The sequence below is a fragment of the Enoplosus armatus genome, chromosome 20 (assembly GCF_043641665.1).
Source record: "Enoplosus armatus isolate fEnoArm2 chromosome 20, fEnoArm2.hap1, whole genome shotgun sequence".
NCBI classification, from domain to species: Eukaryota; Metazoa; Chordata; class Actinopteri; order Centrarchiformes; family Enoplosidae; genus Enoplosus; species Enoplosus armatus.
The window spans coordinates 12,785,001-12,809,291 of NC_092199.1; the positions used below are offsets into that span (position 1 = coordinate 12,785,001).

The window sequence follows — 24,291 nt, forward strand, 5'->3', positions numbered from 1 at the left end:
TGACATCAGAGGGCTCGTGGTAATTACTGGTTTTGATAAAGACATTACCAAATTCTTCTCAGAATAGCATTGTCATTTCCACTGTCTATATCTAGGCTGCACGCATTGTGACGTTCTATTTGGGGCTCTGTGAGGTTTGTATGTGCGACACAGCTGTTTTTTTCCAAAATGTATTTCTGGACAGCTGTGGTTTGGCTTGGAGACCATTTTCACACCACTTTTCTAACACTGACATTTACTCATACTGCTCAGATGGCTTCAGTTCACACTCACATCAGGATGAATTACAGAACATGTAACAAGCCTGTGAACAGCAATATAATAATAAGTTAAAGTAAATTTAGTCTTGTTATTATTATCAAATGTTTAAACACTTTTGGTTTATTATATACCTGAAAAATGTATCTCACATCAGCCTCAGCTGAACTTTGTGTTTAGTGCTAATTAGCAAAAGTTAGCGGGCTAACATGCTAAACTAAGAAGGGAACATGGTAAACGGTAAGCTGCTAAATATCAGCATGTCAGCATTGTCATTGCGAGCATGTTAACACGCTGGCGTTAGCATCTATCTCAAAGCACCGCTGTGCCTCTGTACAGCTGCTAGCATGGCTGTAGACTCTTAGTCTTGTTTTTTTGCTCTGGGCCTTTCATTAAAGCCAGTACCTCTTTCTTTATATGTAACCGTGTTTGTGGCTTTTCAGTAATGGGACATTTTGGGATGTGCGTATGTCAGGGTGTAGGCTGGAGTAAGTAAGTAATGACAGAACAGAAAAACTTTTGTACAGATGACAGTACACAGAGATAGGAAAGATTCGATGATAAAAGCATGACACGTATCAAAGGTCCCAGGCTGAACATGAACCAGAGACGTTTCCATGTGGTTCATAGGAGCTGAATCACTGGCACTGTGTTCACAATCTGCATCTTCATCTGAGTCAGGTTTATAGGTTACCTCAGTTTATATCTGGACACTGTTTCAAGGTGTCCAGATACAAACTGAGGATATTTGGGCATAAACTTGACCAAGTGAGGGAATGAGGGCGACACAATACACAGGAAAAGGAGCATATTGTGACTCTAAACCAAAGCCTAAAAAAGAAGAGCCTTACAGTTAGGTTAAGCAGGTTGACAACTTCTCCAGCAGGGTTACATTCCACCTCTGAATCCCCTCTAACAACAATCTTCGTCAGGTACAGCAGCCACTTGCCATTGGAAACCTCAAAGGGCCACTCAAACTCCACAGCCAGGGTCCCCATGTCTCCCAGGGGCTGTCCCCTCATGTTCACCTGGTGGTGGAAAAAGTCACAAAACAAGGAAACTTCACTAGAAATCAAACAGATGGTGTGACATAACAATATGGTGTGTAATAACAGTCAGGGCTCGACTGTGACTTTGTAACTCCTAAATAGTATCCACCCCTGGCCATGCTTACACCACAAACCATAGCTCTCACATAACAATTCCTTCCCCACGCAATATTAAACTTCTGAAGAATGACAGTTTGGTCTTCAAAGACAGGGTGGGGATAAGGGAAATGTGGGTAGCACACATACTGTAGATGCAATATACAGTCCTGGAGGTCTAATATATAGTCTGGGTGGTGGAGGTGACTCACATTGAAGGTGAACTCCACCAGACTGCCCACGTCACTGGCGTTGACCATGGCTGACTCGCCCATCACTTCCCCACCGAATTGCGTTTGCACCACCGCGTTCGCTCTGTACAGGGTGAGAGTTAGAAATGATTGTACGCTGGCAAGTAGAAACTGATGAGGAAGATAATGTGATGTGACATTACGTACTGCAGTATCCATGGCATTTCTGTGCTCTTTATTGTATATACAGTGCGTCATGAGTTGTTATGTAATGGGACTCACATGGAGAAAGAGGGCAGGATGGTGTTTTCAATCAGCAGGGCCACAGGCACAGGCTTCAGGTCACTCTGCTCACTAAGACTGAAGAAACAACCCTTGTTACAACACTGTGCGCCTGTGCAATATTTAGTGATTATCTCAAAGCCTCACTGACAAAATAAACAAAAAAAATACTGTTAGGAACAGCTACAAAATGCTATACCGTGGGATCAAAATTGGGATTCAAGCCTTAGATATAAAGGAGACACAATGATGCATCAATGTTGTGCACTTACGTAGACAGAAGCAGCTGGGACTCAATCTCTTGTGTGTACAGATTGATCCCTGACGTCTCAAACTTGAGGGCAAGTGACACCTGATGATGAATGCCAGAGAGTGAGAAGTGTCAAACCAGCCTCAGCAGAGGGGGAAAATCTAAGAGAGAGACAATTACTCAAACTTACCTTTTCATTGCCTTTAAGTGGATTCCCCAGCTCACAAATCACTGTGTCGTCCAAACTGCACTGTACGTCGTGATCCTGAACACACAGTCAGCATATGAGACAGTGAACAAAAGGATTATGCGTGTGCAAGAAAGAGAATTGAAGGCATACTTTTACATGTTGATGACAAACAAAAAGAAATATGTAACAGTGTAATTTAACACATGGCATGCGGAGATAATTAATCAATTCTCAGTGGTCTGCTGCCCTCCAGTGGACGTACCGCCGACCTGACGCCAGAGTATCTCAGTGCATCAGGGATGGTGACGTTGAGCATGGCCTGGTGGGCGTCTTCAGCCAGCTTCCCCCGAGCAGGAAAGTTGGTCACCTCCACCATCAGCCGTATTATCTTCATATTGCTGTGGAACTGAAGTACCTGGAATTTGCCCTGCCTGGAGACAGTTGTACATGGACAACAATGTATTATTTAGTGCCTCCAATTATTATTTTCTTGGCTAATTAAAACATTTATATCCAGGTATTTCCTGCTACTGTAAACATGTGGCAGTAGCAGCTAATTCTAAAAAATGATTTGCATTGGTTTCAGTAATTGAGTGCTAATACTAAAATTCTGAGAGAAACATTAGTGATTGTTACACATTAAAAAGGGCACGTTTAAATAAAGCCACTTTATATTAGCATTAAAGGAATCATTTGACATTTTGGGACTGAGAAGCTCAATACTCTTGGCAAGAAAGCGAATAAGTGTATTTCCTCAAATGGCGAACTACTCTTTCAAGTATTTTTTTTAAAAGCTATTTGTGACATTAGTCTAAAAACATAGTTTATGTAGCAGCTTTAAAAACCCTTATCAGTCAAAGAGGGCTTCAACATTCAGAATTTAATTCACCTGGGGTAAGGATTTTCCTTGTCGTCAACAAACTGGGCGGTCACCTGCAGGTTACTGCTACATTTGTTGTCTGAGCCACACTCCTTCTGGAAGTTAATCTGCAGGAAATGGAACAAATAATATTACACTAAATCTTACAGGGGGACTGTCACATACACACATTTAAAATGTGACCTATGCATGTGGTGCATGTTTCACTCCATACCTCAGTTCTTTGAGAGAGTTTCTGCTCCTGGCTGAGAACTGGGTACGAGTCCAGGTTCTGCAGGGAACGTCTGGATTTAGGTTTTTGTTCATGTAAGGACATGCTGAGGGAAAAGACCACCGGCTCCAGTTTGTCCCTCACAGGCGCCTGTAGAATCATCCAAGAATCTTATATTAGTCTTAATGGTGATTGGGCAACAGCACATTTAAATGTCCACAGCAGTAAACATTTACACATGCATGAACACACAACACAATTAATATACACACGCACAACACAGTGTTCTTTGTACTGAGATCTTACCACTGCGATCAGTTTCAGAGTATGACACTTGGATTTGGAAGATGGCAGGCTCAGGAGGCCGGTATATGTGTCATCTTTACTGTCCTTAAAACGAACCCGAGGGCTTCTCCTCCTCTCTATGTCGGCCTCCACTGTGTACTTCACCGCTTTACAAAGTAGAGGTAAGTGAACAATGCATCAGTTTTAGACCATATAAAAAATTCACATAAGGATCGAACAGCGAGCAAGCCAGTATCTCCACAGTTTGTAACTGCAGATATACAGTGGATTCTAAAGTGCAGCCTTTGTTTTATTTAATTTGAAATCGTTAATTTACACATAAAAAAAATAAATTTAAGTAAAGGAAGACTGCTTACTGATATTTTTCTTGAAGTCTTTGTTTCCATTGCTGAGAGTGAAGGACATACACACAGTCGCTGTAATGCTGCAAAACACAAAGAGAAAAATGTATTCATTTTCAAACAAAATTGAGTACGCCAGTTTCAGAATGAGAAATTCTGAGGAGACGTCTCACCATGGTGTATTTCCAGCACACTGATTCGAGTCCACAATCTTTGGCTCGACAGTGAAGTCCTGAGTTAAGTGGATGACTGGTCGAGCCCTGAAAACAAATCAAATGAAAAATATCATCGTATAACAACATCTTCCATGTGATCTCCTTGTATATTTTGACTGTTGAAGGTGAAAACTATGTCCTTCCACAATGCAAAATGTTCAAGAACTAAGTTAAAGAAAAACTGTCTGAACACAAAAATTATTTTCTTGTTCAACCAAAAAATTATATTTATCAAAAAAAGGTTACAGGACTTTCTCAACACATAGGACCCATTATTATTAATTATAAGTTGAATCATGAAAAACAAAGAAGTGAAGTTTTTAACCAGCAATGCCATGTTTGGGTTTAGCCTCTCTCTTATTTCTACCTGAGCAGGGCCAAGCGGTCGTCCAGAGAGCCAACTAAGATGTCAGGGTAACTGTTGTCGTCCATGTCCATCCCTCCGTTGATGGAGTAGCCGAAGGTCTGGAATCCTCCATTTCCCACCGACTTACCCTCAATCACCTGCAGAGGGCAACAATGACGGAGACCAGCAACATAAATGCGGGCCCTTTCAGACTGTGTCTGAATTGCATCCATGGCTTTAAAGTCAGATGTTACCTGGCTAGGCTCCTCTGAGATTCCCTTTTTACTTCCCATCCATATGTAGACCTTTCCTGTGTCGTAGAATGGAGCTCCCACGGCAAAGTCTGCAGACATTAACAATGGAGTTAAATATTGAGAGGAAACATGCATGCTGAGAAGAAGCTGCGTGTGGAATAGATTAGCCCTCCAGGTGGCAGCATAGCACTAATTAATGATTAGTACATTTCCAGCATTATACAACTTAAGTAGTCCGAAATAAAACACAGTACATTACGTTTCCCTGCTGAGGTAATTGCTTAGCAACAGTGCATAAAAAAACAATCACACAGGGTCTTAATAGGGGAATCCAAGGCTTCCTCTCTATTATAGCATCACACTTCTTCACAGCAGAACAGTTAGTGCACCACCTCTTAACATGGAGTAGTACTCACAGGGGTAGACAAAATAATGGCAATATGTCATAAAATGGACTAGAATTACCTGCATTAGCATTTCACAAAGTACATCATTTTGTAGCTGTTTTTATCAATGAACCTGCAGTTTGGGTGCAATTGTTTTTGCCTTTTTGGAGTTTTGAAGCTGTGTTTTCAACTCTTACATGAGGTATTTACTGTATTTTTTAAAACAAATGCTGCGTTCAGCGTCATACCTTGGAATCCGTCTTGGTTGACATCACCAATGGCCGCCACTGCGAATCCGAATCCAGAGGCCGATGGACCCTTCAGCATCACGGTGGCGGCCTTTTGGAAAGATCCATTCTCATTCATGAAGATATACACTGCTCCTCCCTGATCCTTCATACGGTCAAAGTAAAATGGGGCGCCCACGATCAGGTCATTCCAGCTGTAAAAAGGCCAAAATTCAAAAACATACTTTAAGATAATGCACATAAACACTTTAAATATGACCAAACATTACTCATGACATTATATTCCTTGTGCCTCAAATGTCTGTATTTCACTGTTTCACTCATGCATTATGGGAGACACATGATTTCACCATGATGTCATGACGGACACCTTATCTCAGCTGCTGAAAGGGCAGGTTTTCTTCTCTCATCTCAGCTCATACATACGTCAGTGTCGTGCATTCTCCACATAACAGGGCAGATCATAACTACAGAGCATTCGAGCATGAGGCAGCTCAAAAGCACAAGATACAGTTACACACAATCCATTAACACATGCAAACATAACACTTTTCTTTTTTTCCATCTGTGAATTTAGAATTATAAGCAGCTTGAGCTTGAAATATGGCATTAAGTGGAAAGATGATTTCTAAATTAATTGGCTGCCATCTGCAATTTGTGTTGGTCTCCTGTAATGAAAGATGTAAAGTGTCTTCATGCACTAATTTTCGTTCATTTTGAGGAAAGTTTTAAGATTTTAATTAAAAATGACTTCCAATTTAGGGTTGTTCTCAAACCAAGGACAAAGTGGATTCAAAAAAGGTCTCTGAGTCCCAGCATGCAATCCTTGTCCTTGTAATACCCAGCAGTAGTCTAATCATGTGCATTGCGGGTGGCCTTATATTCTAAATGTACTATATAAGACAGAAAAGGCTAAAGATAGTATCAATTATCAGTGCGGTGTGCAGAGACGCACTCGTCATTGTTGAGGTCGGTGACAGCCAGGCTGTTGCCAAAGTAGGAGCCCACTTGTTCCCCGGGGACGATGAGCACCGGCTGGATGTTTTTGTCAGTCTTTGTCCCGAACACCACGGAGCCCTTGGACTCGTCCCTGGGAGACCCTGTCAACACTGTGTAATCGTCATGGCTCAGCAGCTTTTTCTCCTCAAGAACTGAATAACCTGCGGGAGAAGGTGTTTGAGATTCGCTGTTAAAACTGTCACCTGACCTTCGTAAAACCAATAAATAGGATGTGAAACAGGGGACACTATTCTGAATTGAAAATCATTTTGCTTTTTCTGGTTATTCTGCAATTCATACTGACAGCTAGGTGTTCATCTGACTGTGAAAGAGTCAAAAAAAAGCATGCACATTTGTTTCCCAATGATTTTACGCTTTATATGATGCAACAACATACTGTATATTTACCCATATAACTGTATCGTCTTTTCAGCTGTCCAAAGTCTTTGCCTATAGAGTCCCAGGCATTCGCTGGATCTGGATCCCTCCATGTTACATGAACATTCCCTTTATAACAAAGCAGAATTAGACAACAATGTTATGTCTGCTTCATGCACAAGTTTCCCCAGACAGAGAATAATCCCAGTGTTAGACTAACACTAGAATTTTGCAGCCTTGCACTGGGCTTAATCCCTGTCTGTGAAACCAGACCATTATTTCAATTTTAAGTAACAAAACACACTCTTTTTGCTGTTAACTCTTCAGTGCCCACCTTGCCACAGGTAGCTGCCTGTCGCGCCAATGTAGACATCAGTGTCCGTCATGCCGCCTGAGATACCCATGCTGCACATGCCCTCCAGGTCCATGTCGAAGTTGGGGTTGCAGACCTCATACCTGGAAGTCTGCCACTCGTCGGTGGGGTCAAAGGTCAGGTCATTACTCCTGACATAGCACCTTCCTGTCATTCGCCGCTGCTCCTCTGAGCCGCCTTGGATGATCTTCACATAGCGATGCCCACACGCCTGGACACCAGAGAAGAGTGCTGGGATATTATGGACTGTACAATTGCTCTAATCTACAGTGTGTCAAATCTGGCAACATCTTCTGATAATGTACTCATACTGAGATTAAATCAGAGCCAGTATTATTAAAAAAATCCTTAAATCAAATGCCCATGAAATTAAAACAAAACAGCAAGTCATTTCCTCATAAATACAGTAGCATTTCACACTTCAAAACATTTTTGTATGAATGCAAGTAATGTCTACTAGTAATGTTACTCGACACGCCACTTCCTACCTGCATGTGTCACTCTGTCGTGGGTGTGTGTGTGTGTGTGTGTTGAGTGTTTGCTGTGTGCTGCAGTAAATGTCGCAACAAGTGCACTGCAACACTAAATATTGAAATACAAAGGGTTTTATTATCACCCTGCATCCCCTCAGCGCTACAGTATGTTACCACATACATAATATGCCACCTGTGACACAATACTAATAGAGTAAAAGATAGAGTCATCTCACCAGCACGCGTCCCGATGGCTGGCCTCTCTGACTGGCCACGGTCACGCCCAGCCACATGCCCTCCACCATCTCAGATGGGTTTGCTGTGGATGGGTCATATGTGGGAATTACATCAAAGGGTTTACATGGTTACTATCAAACAGTTTAACATCCAGATTATTGAAATGTTTGGTCTTTTATTTAAAATTTTAAAACCAGGTTTCCACTGTTGATTCAGTACCATATTTTAACCAAACAAACCAGCATACCATCCATAGTCAGCCATGTCCAGTCATCCATTATATATATAAAAAACATTCAACATGATTATGGTGATTATATTTACAGGAAAACCAACCCAAACAGTAAAGCTTCATTCAGCCTGGATCATGCCCTGACAGAAAGTAACCACAAGAATGTGAGCGCAGCACCAGTCACTCCAACCTCAACATCAAACGTGATGAGGAATCCTTTTATTATGGTTCCTACTTTTAGCCTCCCAGAGGGGCCTGTTCACCTCCAGGTAGAAGAGCGGTGAGTCTATCAGTTAATAACCTTCAATTAAGAGGTTTCAGAGTTTCATATCCTGGAGCTCATCGTGTAGGTGCAGCAAATAATGGTGAATGCTTTAGGACATGCGGGGGATTAGACTCTGAGATTGTTTGACACACTAGCTCTGTCCTCAGTGAATAAAGAGGAAGCTAGCTGATTACCATTTGCAGGTTATTATTTACAGTTCCTCACTTAACAATCAGGGAAATCCTCTACAGTAATAAAAGGGAAACTCCACCGATTTCACACATAAAAGTCAGTTTACTCGTCATGGGGAGAACAACTCAGCCTGTGAAAACTGTATAATGTCTTCTGTGGCAGTAACTCCTGAACATGTCATCAGTGTTATATTGGCTTGTTTTTGGGGACCAGACTTTTTTTTAACACAAAGCAAAATTACAAACTGGGGGCATGGAGTTTGAAAGATGTGTTAACCAGACAGGCAGGGTTTAACAACAAAAGATGCTGTTGAGTGACTTATGGGAAATGTAGGATCCAGAGTTTTGGTAGTTTGACCTTCTGATAGGACATCTCTGCTTCTGCTGCTTCAATTTTGATGAATATGTTTTTATCAACTTTATGGAAGTGAAATACTAAATCAATAGAGTATCCCTTCATAACTATTTCTGCAGTGATTTTTAGCCACAGTAGGGATGGTTAGAGTGTCGCATGAATCCTTATACCTGCTAAACATTAGCATGTTAACATTGTCATTGATAGCATGTTAGCATGCACCAGCATGTTAGCATTTAGCTCAAAACACTGTGCCTAAGTACAGCCTCACAGGGCTGCTAGCATGGCTGTAGACTCTTAATCAATGCAAATTCCTCTCCCACTCTTCCTCATCTTGCAGTCTGCTCAGGTGCAGACTGCAGTCAACCACCTTCGCTGTGTGCCGGAGGCTCACTCAAACCACTGACTGAACCTTCACCGAAACTCAGTGTGTGCGTCGTGTCTGCTTCCTGTCACATGATACAACTGCAACTGCATTCCCCTGTTAAATACCAAAACACTTCTGCTTCTGAGAGCATTATGCTTACTTGTGCTGACCAGGTCCATTCTGGAGCAGTCATTGGTGTCTGTTGTAATGGGACAGGAGTACACAGCACCCGTTTCATTGACATTTTGTAGGGATGCGGCTTTCTCTTTGGGTGCTCCTGCAAGAAGCCTGGATACACACACACACACACACACACAGACAGACAGGCAGAAACAGAGAGACAGATAAAGATTACTCGATTATGTCAGAGCTTTGTCATAGTGTTAGACAATACAACATAGGGACAGTAGCAACAACATAAGAATCTAGATGCTCAGATAATCCTCCTAGTCTAAACACACACAATCCTATCCTACAGGTTTAAGTTGTAGTGCATTTGAACAGAAGCATCTTGCTTCCATCTTCAGAAGCATTTAGCAGTAGAATAATTTGCCCTAATAAAGTATATGAATCATTAAGGGTCACACCTTGGACACTGAGTACGGTTCCTCACACACACACACACACACACACACACACGTACACACCCACCCACACACACAAAGAATGAGCCAGTTCATCTGTGAATTAAAAGTGGAAAGAGTGGAGCAGTCAGAGCATGACCCATGACCAGTCTGAGCACCACACACACTAACACACACACACACACACACACACACACACACACACACACACACACACACACACACACACACACACAGAAACTAGCTTCTTGGTGATGGACCTGATATTTTTGTCCACTCACCCAGACACTCCCTACATCAGCACCTTTAAACACACCACAGAACTTTGAAGTAGAGGGATTACTCCCTCTACAAGGCTCTGTGCTGGGACACACTATTTACTGTCAGCACAAGATTTATTAGCTCCACTTTGAGGGTGGAAGGTGCCGACAATCTTGTTTACAGTGTGTGTGTGTGTGTGTGTGACCCATGGCCTGCTGTACTATGCGGGAAACAAAAGCGTATAGTCAAAAGTGCAGAATTTAAGCTTCTTTTCATTCAAACTTTCTGAAAGCGTTCACGCTTTGCTGGCTGGACGCTGACATGTCACTGGCAGTGGAAAGTGGAAAAATGGTGAGTCAAGCTGTTAGTCAAGCTTGTGGGCATGTTACACGCACTGATAAGTAAGAATAAATACTGATAATGGGTGTCGACTTAAAAATACACCTTTACAGTAAGGTCATTGTGCTTTCAAATCAAAATTTCGCATGAGTCAAACATTCATTGTTTCAACTTGAAGGTTTTTCTTTCAGAGGAAAGAAAAAAAAAATGTCATAGATTTTGGAAAATATTGTTGCCTGCTCGCACATTACTCACAGGTTATGCGGTGGGTCTTCATGCTACATGAACACAGTGAAACAGTGTACCAGGCTCGACCACTACACCCCAGCCTTCTGTATTCATTCACACCCTCACATAGACAAAACGCCCCCATACACACTTGCAATCTAATCACGAGAACATCTCAAGAGCCCAGAGAAAAAATATTTTCTCTTTGATGTGTCACCTGAACATGAACAGACTCAGAAAGTTTGTGTTTGCATGGAAATCAGTCATGTGAGTTTGCTTCCCGCTGCTGATCTTAGATCAAATTACCCTGTTACCAATTTGAAAGTTGACCATCTTAGACATGACAACATTTTTAATCTTAGTTCAGGAGGTGTGGCATACATTTTTAACCATGTCCAGTCTCACTACAGCCAGGTTGAAAAGTTGAAAAGACCAGAACTATATGAAAATGACCTCATTGCCTCTTTAAGAGCACAATAGGACGGCCCTCAGCTTTACACTGAATATTTTCCACTGATGCATGAAAAACAGACATCCTCCAGCCATGTCTGCATCATTTGAAACAGAAAGGTACAATTATCCCTTCTTTCTGCTACCAGATGGGCATTATCATCAATGAATCCATTTTCTTGCCACAGTGATGATAACCAGGAAGAGCCAAGATGGCCTCTGAGGGTCTGCAGTTTCCAGTGGACTGGGAGGAAGAGGCCTTGGTCCAGATTATCATTCAGTAATGTTGACAGCATCTGAGATTCCACAGAGGTTTGTAGTAGTTAGTGGGGCTGACAGATATCAGGGCCACAGAGTCCCACTGTCTCTACAGTATGCGTGTACATGTGTGTGTGTGTGCTTCCAGCCCAGTGCTACAGAGTAGTAGTAGGTGTGTGTTTTCTCTGTGTACATGACTTGCCTTTCCACTTCCATAGCCATTAAATCAGAAGTCATGGCCACCCAAAAAGTGTTTTTCAACTGTAAATGGCACAGTGTCTCAAAACACTCACTCACAAGGTTAGTTCTTGTGGGAAAACCAAGCCAGAGATTCAAAGCTTTTAGAAAGAGCAAGAAAGAAAGAAAGGGGTCAACCCAGAGAAAAAGCAAGACTGTTATAAAACACTTAGGCCAGGAAGTGTGAACTTTGCTCACACAGAAGAAAAAAAACATATGAAGAAGTGGGGCACAGAGTCCAGAGCTAATCTCACGTGCTTTAGGGAGGCTTGGGTAACCTTGGCTGGCAGAGAGCTTGTTGCAGCAAACCAGAGAACAAGACAGAGTGTCCAACTCGACCTCATAAACATGCTCACTGTGGTCTCACTGTCTCTTCAGAGCCACCTGGGTCACCTGCGCTTGTTGTGGAAATTCAACACTGCTGATTGATGCCATCAGGTTTGACATATAGTGAAGAAAACTGGGTGTTTTCAACCTGATTAAAGCAGCTGATTAAAGGACTTTAATTAAAGGAATACTTTGACATTTTGGGAAATATGCTTATTTGATTTCTTGCAGAGAGTTAGATGAGTAGATTGACACCACTCTCATGTCTGCATGGTGAATATGAAGCTACAGCCAGCTTAGTTTAGCACAAACACTGGAACAAGATGTTTTCTCCTTTGATTGCCTGTGAACCTCACTGTGACAATAAGACTCGAGGAAGTTACTGGGCCAGGCCAAGAAATAGTCTGGCACATAATCCCCTCGTAAAATCACCAAGTGTTGTTTTTTAATTTTGGTTTTTGTACAGATTAAACAGATATAACATGTTAATTTGTGACCCAGAACAGAGCCAGACTAGCCCAGTCTTCTGTAGCTTCATATTTAGTGTACAGACATGAAAGTGGTATCTCATGTGTCTCTCTGCAGGAACGTGAATCAGTGAAGTATTACCCTGAACAGCCTAAACTTTCCTTGCTATAACAATGGCTGAACGATTATGCTTTTCAAATATGCAATAGCAAGGCAGCTAGACCAAACATTATTACCATCATGTCCTTCATTTCACTGTTATCAGGTGAAAACTCTCTCCAAATGTCAACAAAAAATGACCTCAAGTTTGTCACTTTGTGTGAGGGGGGTTTGAAAGGATTTCTTAGATATTTTCAACTCATACATAAAAATCACCAAAGCTTGAGTTACAAAAAGGCGAGTCGGCTATGACAACACACCTCATATCCTGTCCTGCTCCAACTGCAACAATGTGTGTCCTCCTCCTATCTCCCTCCCTGCTCATCACCTCCTCATAAACAGGCTGTCAAAGGCCCAGGAAAAGGAATGGGGGGCAAGCCAGCAGCTGCATTCTTACTCTGAGGACATGTTGAAATTCGCCCCCCTCTGCCTAACAAGTGATCAGAACGGCTGGCTAAACCAAACATTTACTGCAGCGAACACACCCAGCCAAGGTGAGCGAGGCTGCATTCTTGACATCTGGGAGTAAGAAACTCAGCAGAGAGGAGTTCAACTACTGTATATTCACATCAGGGGTGTTCAGTTAAACAAACAGAGGTCAGCTTATCTCGTGGTGTTGAAAAGGCGAGGTAGTGATGGAAGGGAGGAGGAGTGGTTGGGAAAAAGGGTGATCGCTTCCTGTCTCACAGGAGAGAACAAAGAGAAAACACTGCAAGGTCTCAGTTTGGTAAACAGACATCTGTCTATACGACACTCAACTCAACACATGTAGTGCTCTGGTAGTTCATTAAAATTAAGCAATAATCTCGCAGGCTCTCTCCCCCCACCTGACTGCTCCTGACTCAGAATAATATCAACAGCAGCGAAACCAGGAAACCCAACTTAATTAGAGATGACTAAAGCCCCGTTTCGATGACATTTCCTGTCCACCTCATAGGCTTTTGCGAGACTAACAAGAAGAGACAAAGTGCAGGGCCAGTCAGAAGAGCAAAATCTCATCATTTAGAGTACATTCATCTTCATCTGGGCCCAGTCTGAACAGGAGTGTGATGAGACATCTGATATATGTCTCCACTTGGCACACAAGTCCTCACTCTGCTGGCCCTTGCTTTGAATGTCAAGAGGCATAAATATTTAAAAAAGGGTAAGTGAGAGAAAGCAAGTGACAAAGATGGAAGGAAGAAATGAGAGTAAGAGCAAAGAGGGAACTTTCTGCTTCTAGCTCTCTATGGACGGTGTGTATCTTTTTAGAGTGCATGCTCAAGTATTATAGTTGCTTCGAGTGTGTTTGAGTATGTCAGCCTTACACAAGTGATGGATCACCTCTCCAGATAAGGCTTCGGGCAACCTGTTTGTCACAGGGTGCGGCTGTGGCCCTCGGGGCACAGAAAAAGACAAACCTTAAGCTTCCCCTTAGAGAAGCTCAGGGCCTGTTTTTCACTATCAGCTATGCAACTCATGGTCATAAAGATATACGTGATAAGTGCAATTACTCTATAAAAGTTGACATTTTCTATTTTACTACCAATTTCACCCCTTTTACAATGCCGTGTGGCACAGTATATAAATTCTATGCATGATAGTTTTCAGGGTGTGGATCATTAAAGCAGCATCCGACACAGTTACATGAGCCAGCCATGATTCTGTTCATGTAGAGCACAGGTCCACCTCTTCTGAAATTAAAAATGTGATGTGTCAGGCTGCTGTTGGCAGACCCACTGGAAACAAGTAGACACACGCAGGTGTTGCCCCTGGTAACAAGGTGTTGTTGGATGACGATACAGAGGGACGATTGGTGGAAATTAACAATGCTGAGGAGGCTCAGTGGTGTGGAGAGGAGAGAGAAGTTTAGTGAAGCAATGATGTCTCCATCTCCAGCACTCCTGGTGATTTTCACTAAACTGGCAGGTTGTAGCAAAATACCACAATATAACCAGTTTGTGCACAAGATGTGCTGCTTGTGCCGGATTTAGTTCAGGTAACCTGTACGGTGCATGTTCACACTGTGACTACACGTGTGCCGCTCAAATTAAAAGGTGGAACACACACCTGCTGCCTTCAAATGGCTGTACAGGGAGTTAATCAGCTAAAAGGAGGCGACTGTCATATGTATAAGTGGTTGTGGACAACAAAAGTTGGCGAGAAACATTAGCCTTTACTTTAGCTTACCAGCATCACTGCAATGATGCAGTTTTTTTCTGTGTAATGAGATATGCCGGCTTGCTGAAGAATGAAAATTAAACAAACGAGCAAAATATGAGTACGGTGCGGTGTGCGTCCACCATCTTAAGAGACGAAAATGATCAGACATGGCAGACATGGACCAAGACAGCACAAAACACAGTCACCACCAACGTTGCTGTGCACTGTTGACACTCTCCGTTCAACACTGTGGCACATGGCAGGTCATGAAACTGCCAAACAAGCACAGGCAAGGAACGGGCACACAAAATGCTATTAATCCTCACCCTTAATCCTGAATCCATTTGACAGACAACACACAGATACACAAACACACACGCACACACTCACCTGTACCCGCACCCACAGTATTTTTCAGGGTGGTATGAAGCTATTGTACTACAGGCAACTCCTATTGATTCCAGTAATGTAATGATGCAACGACTTCACTTGAGAGACGAGAGGATGGTTGATGTGATAGAAAAGGTGTGTATATAATCCAGTGTGGGTTCACTTGCATTACAATAGAACTCTGATAAATCCAGGAAACACTCTCACAAAGCAGTAGGTGGGGGTGAGTATGCACATTGCTATCAGACTATTCAAAGTAAGCACGCCTAGTTGTTAACACACTGACTGTGTGTCTGCACGTACAGAGCATGGCTAACAGATGAGTCCTCTCCGGACAAACAGTGATACATCAACCTGCTGCTAGCAGAAAAGTGTTGGTCACACAGACCTGCCCTCACAGCACCTGTTCGTCTCAGGACAGTTTTCTATATTCATTATAAGGGCTGGCAATATGGTATGTGATATCTATACGGATATTGATATATATCATAACATGGCAAATGTATGTGAAAGTCACATTAATTTCATTAGACCAAACTCTTCTTAGAAAAAAACAAGAACTTCTATAACTACTTTTGTAGGTTTTCCATTGCAACTTGCTCAGAATGATGAATTGTGAAATGTGTGTGTCTAGAGGGAATAGACTACAATACACCTCTTATATTAAGACAAATCCTTCAGTATGACTGTCAAAGGGTGTAAATTATTAACAAGGCAAACATGCACAGATTGAAAGGGAGTTAGTGGTGAACTGTGGGCACACCTAGCAAACCGTGTGCACACTGCTGAGGCCAGATGTGGTTTAAATGCAATTTCACAAAAACAGCAGTCTACCCGGTAGGATACAGTCAGAATACTGCTCCATTTTCATCTCTTTTGTGTTTCTAAATGCCTTAAAACATTTGTTTTTCAGTCACATTTCTCTGAGTTCAGAGCTGAGGTGAAGAGCAAGGCAGCTTTTCTTTTTTGCTTTGCCCTCTCATCTCTGTCAAGTCTTCAGCCTTGTAAGACTCTCACAGTGTAGCTGTTGATGGTGATGTTAGAGATTTTAGGCAAAGAAGCAGACAGGGTTTGCATAAAAATGGGAAACAGAGGAAATGAAATGCTGGCATCACTGTGATAAATGGTAATTTAAAACACTGGATGGAAATGAAATGCAATGCATACATTAATGTTGATCAAAAGACAAAACGGCACAATTGCATTGAGAGTTAAATAAAATCAAATAACAGTCTGCACCTGTGTTCTTCACACACACACACACACACACACACACACACACACACACACACACACACACACACACACACACACACACACATACAGCAGTCTAACAGGGTATCTCAGCTGGACAAACATCCTGTTTGAAGACCACCATCTGCCATTAGTGAAACAGTAACAAGTGAGCAAACTCATTTGGACCCAGTGTGACAAATTAAACATGGCAGATAATAAACTAACTCACTTTTCATTAGCAACAAGTAAAACCTTGTCTGACAAAGACAATGTTATTCTGGCTTGTGTCTGTAGGTCCCCCCCCCCCCCGCCCAACTGCTGCAGATGCAGACAGCACAGCACTGCTATACTTGCAGTATCAGTAACAGCATTTCCATTAACATTTTGACCCCAGCTGTATGTAAGGGAGGGGGAGATTACAGGTGGACTATCTCACAGCCAGTGCCGGCCCTAGCCATTTTGGTGCCCTAGGCGAGATTATGATCCCCCCCCCCCCGCGCGCGCGCATACACAGCAAACATTATAACATTAATAACAACAGCCGAGCGGCGCCACCTGCCGGAGGGGGCGCCGCTCGCCTATGCCCAGAGCCGGCCCTGCTCACAGCTATAATGGAGCCACACTGTTAGCGTGCCTGCATAGTGCCAAGTTTTGACTCAGATATTACTCAGCTTATATATAAAAGCGGTGCAGGTGTGTGCATGAAACATCTGTCTTTACCTGCTTGGAGAACTTCCAGGAAAGACCACTGGAGCAGATATTTGTCTTTATCTACCATATATCGTTATTATGTTCATTTACCAACAAACTATATAACTGGAGGCATTTTAACAGATTTTCGGCACATTTTGTTGTGTTAAGGAGAGACAACAAGTTAGTGAATACACTGACTTCCACATACCAAGTGTAAACCAATACTTCAGGATCACTTCCCCTTCAAAGATGAAAAATGGCATGAAGAGAGGGGGAAGGCATTGAAGCAAATAGTTTTTTTAGCTACAGATAGCCCTCATTAGCCCGGAGGCCAGCTACACCAGCTTCTTTTCCACGCTGTTTGAGGGCATTTGTACAACCAGGGGAGAAAAAGAGGGGGATCTCTTACACTTCTGTTAAGATAGACACAGTCTTCACTGCAGGTATTTCCAATGAAAGCCCCACCATAGAGAACCTCCTCTGTGGAGATTAGCAGGAGGCACGAGGTCCCGCTGGGATCCATTTCACCATGTTATTAGAAGCTGTCATTCATTCTGCTGCTACACAAAATGCAACTCATGCCATTACCAACTGATTGGATACAGGCAATAAATACTATAAAGGTTCGGGCTCGTCACTATGGACAAACTTGCACTTAACTTTAGTGAGGTCTTGTGCAGTTGTGGTGGCTTAGACTGCTTTAAATGAAAAAGGCCTTAAAACCTTGTCTGTTTGCTATTGATTGATTTCATGGCTTTTATTGCACCATTTATAAAGGGTTTATAAGCTGTAATTCATTTTGTTTTACATATTAATAAAAAAAATGTTATGCTTCATATATTATAAGCCATTACAATGTTCTATAGAACAAATTGTTAAAGTTAAAATGTTAGTAATAAGGAGCTTTTAATAAGTCTGTAGTCATAAGTGTTAATAAATTGTTAATAAGTGAATTTTAATCCAGATTGTCCTCTGCCCTTTTTTCTAGAAATAAATTGTCAAATGGTTTCAACCAATCAAAGTGAGTTTTTACAACCTGGCAACCCAAAAGTTGTTCTGATCTATAAAGCATTAGTAAATTAATCATTAACTGTTCATTAAGCCATTACTTACAACATATAAACATTTTGCAAAGGGCATCTCATTAGAAAAAGGTACCCAGCAATAAAAATCAAAAACAAACTGACTGCCTTATCAGAAAGTGCGCTACTGTTGAAGTGCTAAAAATACCTGAATCTTTGTTTTTAACTTTTTTTTTTAATCAATATCTATGGAATAAGACGCTCTAAAAATAAAACGTATTAACATCATCATTATTTTGATCATGTGACCAAGGAGGGTTTAGCAATAAGTATTACATATACAGTATTTCATGTAGCTCACTATGCATGAACATGTTTTAAACAAACTGTAGTTAGCTATGGCATCTTTAAAAGACATGAAATACAATTCTGTGTATCTGTGCGTAATAGCACATTAAGAAAATTCTTTCAGATGCTGTGACTGGAAATATGAAAATATGTAGATCAAATGTCTCTAAAAATGAAATCTGCAATGCTTCCTTTTCACAGGGACACATCAGTGACAACTTCCTCTTGTGTTATTCATGTCTGAGGGTCTAATGAACCACACAGGATTGTTATCTGAAAGTGTTTCACTGTGGCATGACACTAGTGCTCTGATAGGCCTACTTCAGAGACAAAGACCACTAGCGTTTCTATGGGAGGGAATGTTGGATCACAGCCAAGTTAGACATGCCCACCTGCATCATTTACATTAGCTGTCATGTAACACATTAGGTCATTCAGTTTAAGTGACACGATACCACAAATCTAACTTTTGATTTCACTACAACCGCTCAGCCACAGTACTTCTGTATACTTTGAGCTTATAACCCAATACAGAGTACTGTACTGTGCATGAAAACATACTCTTTTTTTTCTGCTGTTCCCATTGGAATCCATGGTGACATGAATTCAAACTGATCATTGGTGCAGATATTCCCAAAGGAGCAAGAGGACTATTTAGAAAATTTCCAACACACTATCCAATACACAGTCTTTATCAGACTGAAGCTGAAGTTAAAGTTGACTAGAAGATGAGTCATCAAAGTTTCTGTACCACACACCATCCTCATCTTCTGCGTCATGTTAACTTTACAAAAGAGAGATTTGATTTAGGTATTAGATGTTTAATTCCATCAGACTCTAGGAGGTTTTAAGAAAAGCAGAGCTTGATCCCGAGCATGTTCAAACTGAGCATGGGACTGTTTGTGTCTATAAACCTTACGGCAGGTCGAACCGTTCAATCTGTGCCTGCAGAGAGGGGAAGGCCCCGTCGAATTAAATGGCTGACTTTCATGGCCTCGGGCCACGGCAGTCAGACAGGGATGAGCTGGAAAGGCAAAGGCGCTTCAACTCTGATTAAGTATTCATCAGTCAGAGAAATTAAATTCTTCTCCTCAGGTCACAGAGGTTCCCATCTGTAAAATTAAGGAAGCTTTGTCTGCTGAAGGGTGAACAGACTGATTTTAACTTTTGGAGGACTTGTGTGTGTTCCACGACCCCAGTGTGTCCCCAGAAACACCCTTCTCACTCCTGTCTTGTCTCAACCTGAAATCTGGCAGGTTGTGACTGTGCAGAGAAGGGTAATACATTCCAGGCATACCATGGGGTCAGGGGACTGGAAGAGCCAATAGGTGGCCAGCTGACTGCCCAGTCCCTCCCCCCTGCTACAACAGAGAACAAAAAAAGCCCTCTCAGGAAAAAACCTCTCTGAGACCTTAAATGGGTGATTCAAAGAGAGAGAGGGGGGGGGGGGGGGGGGGGTGGAGAGGTGAATGCCCCCTACAAATTGGCCTCAGGTAGCTTTTAGATTATTCAGGTGCAGCCCAAAAAGAAGCAATGTAGGTCTACTAATTGGTCATGTATGCCCCTCAATTTAAAGTCCATCTTTTGAATTGCTTCAGCTGGACCAAGATACACTGCTAGATTCGGACAAATTAGATAATACCCTACATCTTGAGAGGTTAAGGAAAAACTTTATTGCACTCACTTAACTGCAGAGCAGGGAGTGGAAACCCTCTGTCTTGACTTTTATCCTGGTCTCTGTTTGACTCATGTATGTTCAAAGAATGGCCACTTTAAACATTGTACATGTCACGACTGGTTTATATGCCTCGTTCTTGCATTTTTCAAATATTCCCACTCCAGCTCGCTTCAATAACGAGGAAACATGTAACAAACAGCTCTGTGGTGCGGTGAGACAGATCTGGGGCCACAAAAGAAGCCAGACAACACGGAGGAAACAGACAGGACTGTAAAACCAGCCCTAGACAAACACGGAAAACACCATCAGCACATTGTGATGTGTCTTTACAGAATCACAGAGTATGCACACAACTAGATCTGAGTACTGCAGGACTGTCTTTACTCAACAGTGGTGGCTCCACAGATTACAAAGGGGCTGTTGAGGACACTGTTGAAACAGGAGGTTCAGTACCATTGTAAGAAATTAACATAATACACCAAAACACATTCCTTCTCAGAAGGTGAAAGTGAGGTTTTGGTTGCAGACGTGTATGTTGAATCACAGGTCACAGTCACATTGAGGGGGAAAGTGTCCCAGACTCTCACTTCTTCAAAATCAGAAATAGACCACTGACAAAAAAACACACCATGAGGCAAGAAGATACAGCAGTTATTTATTCAATTGCTAACATAACCAGCATCATTCTGTGCCTCAGCTGCTTGGCTGAAGTAAGCGGGGAAGACAAGACAACACAATACCAGAAAGAAAGTCAGACAAATGAAAATGTCTTGTGTGGTCTTCAACGTTTCCTCAAATTTACTGGAATAGTTTGACAATTTGTCAAATACGCGTACTCACTTTCTTGCAGAGAGTAAGACGAGAAGATTGATACCACTCACAAGTCGGACAGCTAAACACGAAGCTAACTCCAGCAGCCGCTTAGCTTAGCATAAAAACTGTTGATGTTTTACAGAGCCTGGCTAGCTGTTTCCTCCTGTTTCCAGCCTTTGTGCTAAACTAAGCGGCTGCTGGCTGTAGCTTCATGTTTACCGCACAGAGAGTGGTATCAGCCCTCATCTAACTCTAGTCAAGAAAGCAAATAGATGTATCTCTCAAAATGTATCACAGCATTCCTTCAAACGTAACCTAGAGGCATGTGTGCAACATTCACTCCTGAAATTAATTCTTAATTACCAAATTAAAAGCAAAAAAGAGCATACTCTGGCCTGAACCTCCACCCCCACCACACCATAACGCACGTTATAGGTATTTTGTTCAAGTGCCTCTTTTGGACATCATAGTCAGCTCACATCAGTGTTAAAAATAAATCCAAATAAAATCAGATATACAATGTAGAACTGAGCACAAATTTGCTTAAACCTCTCAGCTCGCAACAGACTGATGAGACTTTTCACAGCCTTCTTGTCCCTAAAGGCCTCCAGTCTCATTACCACGGCCATGTGGCCCCCTCCTCGGGTTGCAGTCTGTGGACAGTGACTCCATCCCTCCGGGGACAGAGCCAAGATGGCACATTGATCAAGTGTCAGCTGGACACTGCTATCCATTCTATAAACTGGGGAAATCTCTGTAATGCACATCAATCCCCCACTTTGCATGGAGATCGGGCTGATAAACCTCACATCGAGACTTCACTGGTGACAAAACAAAGGAAGTGGGCCGTGGTTGGCAATTTTCCCCCTTTATTACCCTTCAAAGCAGAACGAAGACACAGATAACAGCAAGTTATGAACACGCTGTGTGATCACGGATGCGGAAGGATGAGGGGGCCGCTGTAATTGGCTGAGGGAAATCCTACACTAAACAATGATACAGTTTGAGGATCTTTCATTAAAGAAGCTACAAAGGGGACGGGAAAGATGTGTCGCACACATTCTTGTCCTTGAACATCAACTATTCCTACAAACAGAAAGCATTTACATTAATGCAAATCCTCCCAAACACTCTTTACTCTACACACGAGCACTGGTAATAACAACCTACAAGTGTTACAGGCCAATGAACAACTTTATTGTGAAACATAAACCCACTTGTGTCTTAGCTGAATGTAGTAGCCCGGGGACAGGTGAAAGGAAAGTAGAGCAGGCTATGTCACGGCTTTCTGTGCATTCCATAATGGCTGAAAAACTGATCTGAAATTACTTTTTTAAAACAATGTTAATACTGAATTTGCCACCTGCTGTGATAACCTTAAAAGACACCTCTGCTCGTGTACTGAACTCCACAGCAAAGACAATCCCCGGTGTTCACCTGGCCCAGCTGTTTCACCCTCAGCTATAGTACAAGTTCCTCTCAAAGGCGTGTGTAACCGGCATTGCTTGGGCTATTCAGTCAGTTATGCGTTTTCAACTACAGCGTTGAGTCAAAGCTGGAGAGTGATTGCTGCAGAGATACCGGCACCTGCAATAACTGGATGATTGAAGGTGTTGGGACTCACGTGTCCATGAGAATTTGTGCGTGTAAAAAGAAAAGACAGATCGGCCTATTCATGTAAAACTGCAACAGCAAGTTCTGCATTCACACATGTTTTAATACCTCAGATTCCTGCTTGATGGGAATACTGAAATGCAAGCCACACTTTTTGTTTTATATAATGACCCGGGGAAGACCTTCATCAAACACCTTTTACTTACGACAGAAGCACAAACATGGTGCAGAACACCTGGCATGTTTGATCTACCAAACACTGTCTCTGAGGGTAGGCCTGAATAAACCTGTGTCCCTCCACAGGTGGTTGCCTTGAGAGGAACTACTTTACGTGTAGAAAAAGGGGAAGTGTGTGATGCGAAGGAAACCACTGAAAGCGTATGTAAGTAAGCGCAGTTTATAAACGGGCGACAGGTGTTAAAGGCAACAAACTGTACTCTCCAAAGCTTCAACGCAGGTTTCTGCGCAGTAAGTCGCAACAAGCTTCTCTGAGGCGGATAAAATGGTTGTTTTTCGTTGCGCCTGCTGGTCTAAAGCAGGTGCGTAGCCTGTTTGAACGCGGGCATTATTCTAACCTCTCAATGAGAGAGAAGTGGAGCATTTTATCAGACATGCACAGATGACAACTTACAGGTACTTTCTGGAGCCCTCCGTCTGTTGGTGCAGAGCTACCGAGAATCCAAAGAAGCTCCCTTTGGTTTTCCCCTCTTTGACCACAGGGAAGCGTTCATCTATATTAAATCCACTGCAGGTTCGCGTCCCGTGGTACACAGCCAAAACCGCGCACAGCAGTAGTCTTGGAGACATGTTCGGGCCGTTCATCCCTCGCAAGTGCAGTGGGCTTCCCGCAGATCCACGATCGGCGTGGGTCCCGCTCGGCAGTCTCCCGCAATGAGCTCCAACAGGTAGGCTGCGCTTCACAGAGACCTCCCCATTGAGAGCCGCCTGTCCCCGCGCGCACTCAGTGTTAACTGCCTAGGGTCGGTGTCTGCCTCCCTCTGCCTCTCTCTGCTGCCCCCCCCCCCCCTGCTCTCCCTCCCTTCCTCTCTGCCCTCCACACCCATCTGAAACAAGTGCACACACTGCAGAGCGCGTTTAGCTGTGCGAAACCTCCGTCTCTCGCCTCTTGTCTCCCCCCCCCCCCCTCCCTCTCTCTGTGTCTCTCTCACATCTTTGCTTTCCACCTGCTCTGCCTGCCAACAATATAAGTTGCAATTGCACTTTCCAGGAAAATATGTTCTTTTTAAAGCCTAGTTTTAAACAACAAATGACATCATGATGCTGTGGCTGTCTCTGCAATATACATGCATGTGACTTGGATTTTCATGACACACGTTTCTGTAAAATCTTCATACAGTATGTATTGAGCAATACCTCCATCAGCAACAAATTAAAGTTCAGTGTTACAAAACCTTGTTTTTCCTCAAACAGTTACATTTGGTAATGAATACATTCCTTTCAGTAATATCCTTTTAGGAGCGTGAAATAAACAGCCATTAGATCCAAATGCAAGTTAGAGGAAGTCTCTCTCAACAAACAAGACAGGGTTGGATAGTGCCGTGGTATTAATGTTTCTGTGTCTCAAACATGTTTTTTTTTGCATTTATCACCTGCAAGAAAGGGAAACAACAAAAGCTTTTTCAGCTGGCAGAGCTGGTTAAATGTGTAAAT

General features: G+C 42.6%; 1 protein-coding gene across 1 annotated transcript in view; it reads right to left on the reverse strand.

Moving 5' to 3' along the window:
• Positions 1-23,531, reverse strand: part of itga3b (integrin, alpha 3b) — a 26,267-nt gene extending 2,736 nt beyond the window's left edge. Inside the window, exons 1-20 of the mRNA XM_070927139.1 lie at positions 23,252-23,531; positions 9,534-9,661; positions 7,963-8,045; positions 7,215-7,464; positions 6,911-7,009; positions 6,459-6,663; positions 5,504-5,697; positions 4,870-4,958; positions 4,637-4,773; positions 4,228-4,314; positions 4,070-4,137; positions 3,714-3,859; positions 3,411-3,557; positions 3,206-3,303; positions 2,579-2,747; positions 2,317-2,391; positions 2,149-2,228; positions 1,877-1,954; positions 1,616-1,718; positions 1,110-1,286 (exon numbers count right to left, since the gene is read on the reverse strand). Coding sequence (XP_070783240.1) covers positions 1,110-1,286; positions 1,616-1,718; positions 1,877-1,954; positions 2,149-2,228; positions 2,317-2,391; positions 2,579-2,747; positions 3,206-3,303; positions 3,411-3,557; positions 3,714-3,859; positions 4,070-4,137; positions 4,228-4,314; positions 4,637-4,773; positions 4,870-4,958; positions 5,504-5,697; positions 6,459-6,663; positions 6,911-7,009; positions 7,215-7,464; positions 7,963-8,045; positions 9,534-9,661; positions 23,252-23,442 — 2,604 coding nt within the window. The 5' untranslated portion in view covers positions 23,443-23,531. The remainder of the gene's footprint in view (positions 1-1,109; positions 1,287-1,615; positions 1,719-1,876; positions 1,955-2,148; positions 2,229-2,316; positions 2,392-2,578; positions 2,748-3,205; positions 3,304-3,410; positions 3,558-3,713; positions 3,860-4,069; positions 4,138-4,227; positions 4,315-4,636; positions 4,774-4,869; positions 4,959-5,503; positions 5,698-6,458; positions 6,664-6,910; positions 7,010-7,214; positions 7,465-7,962; positions 8,046-9,533; positions 9,662-23,251) is intronic.
• Positions 23,532-24,291: the final 760 nt, after the last annotated feature.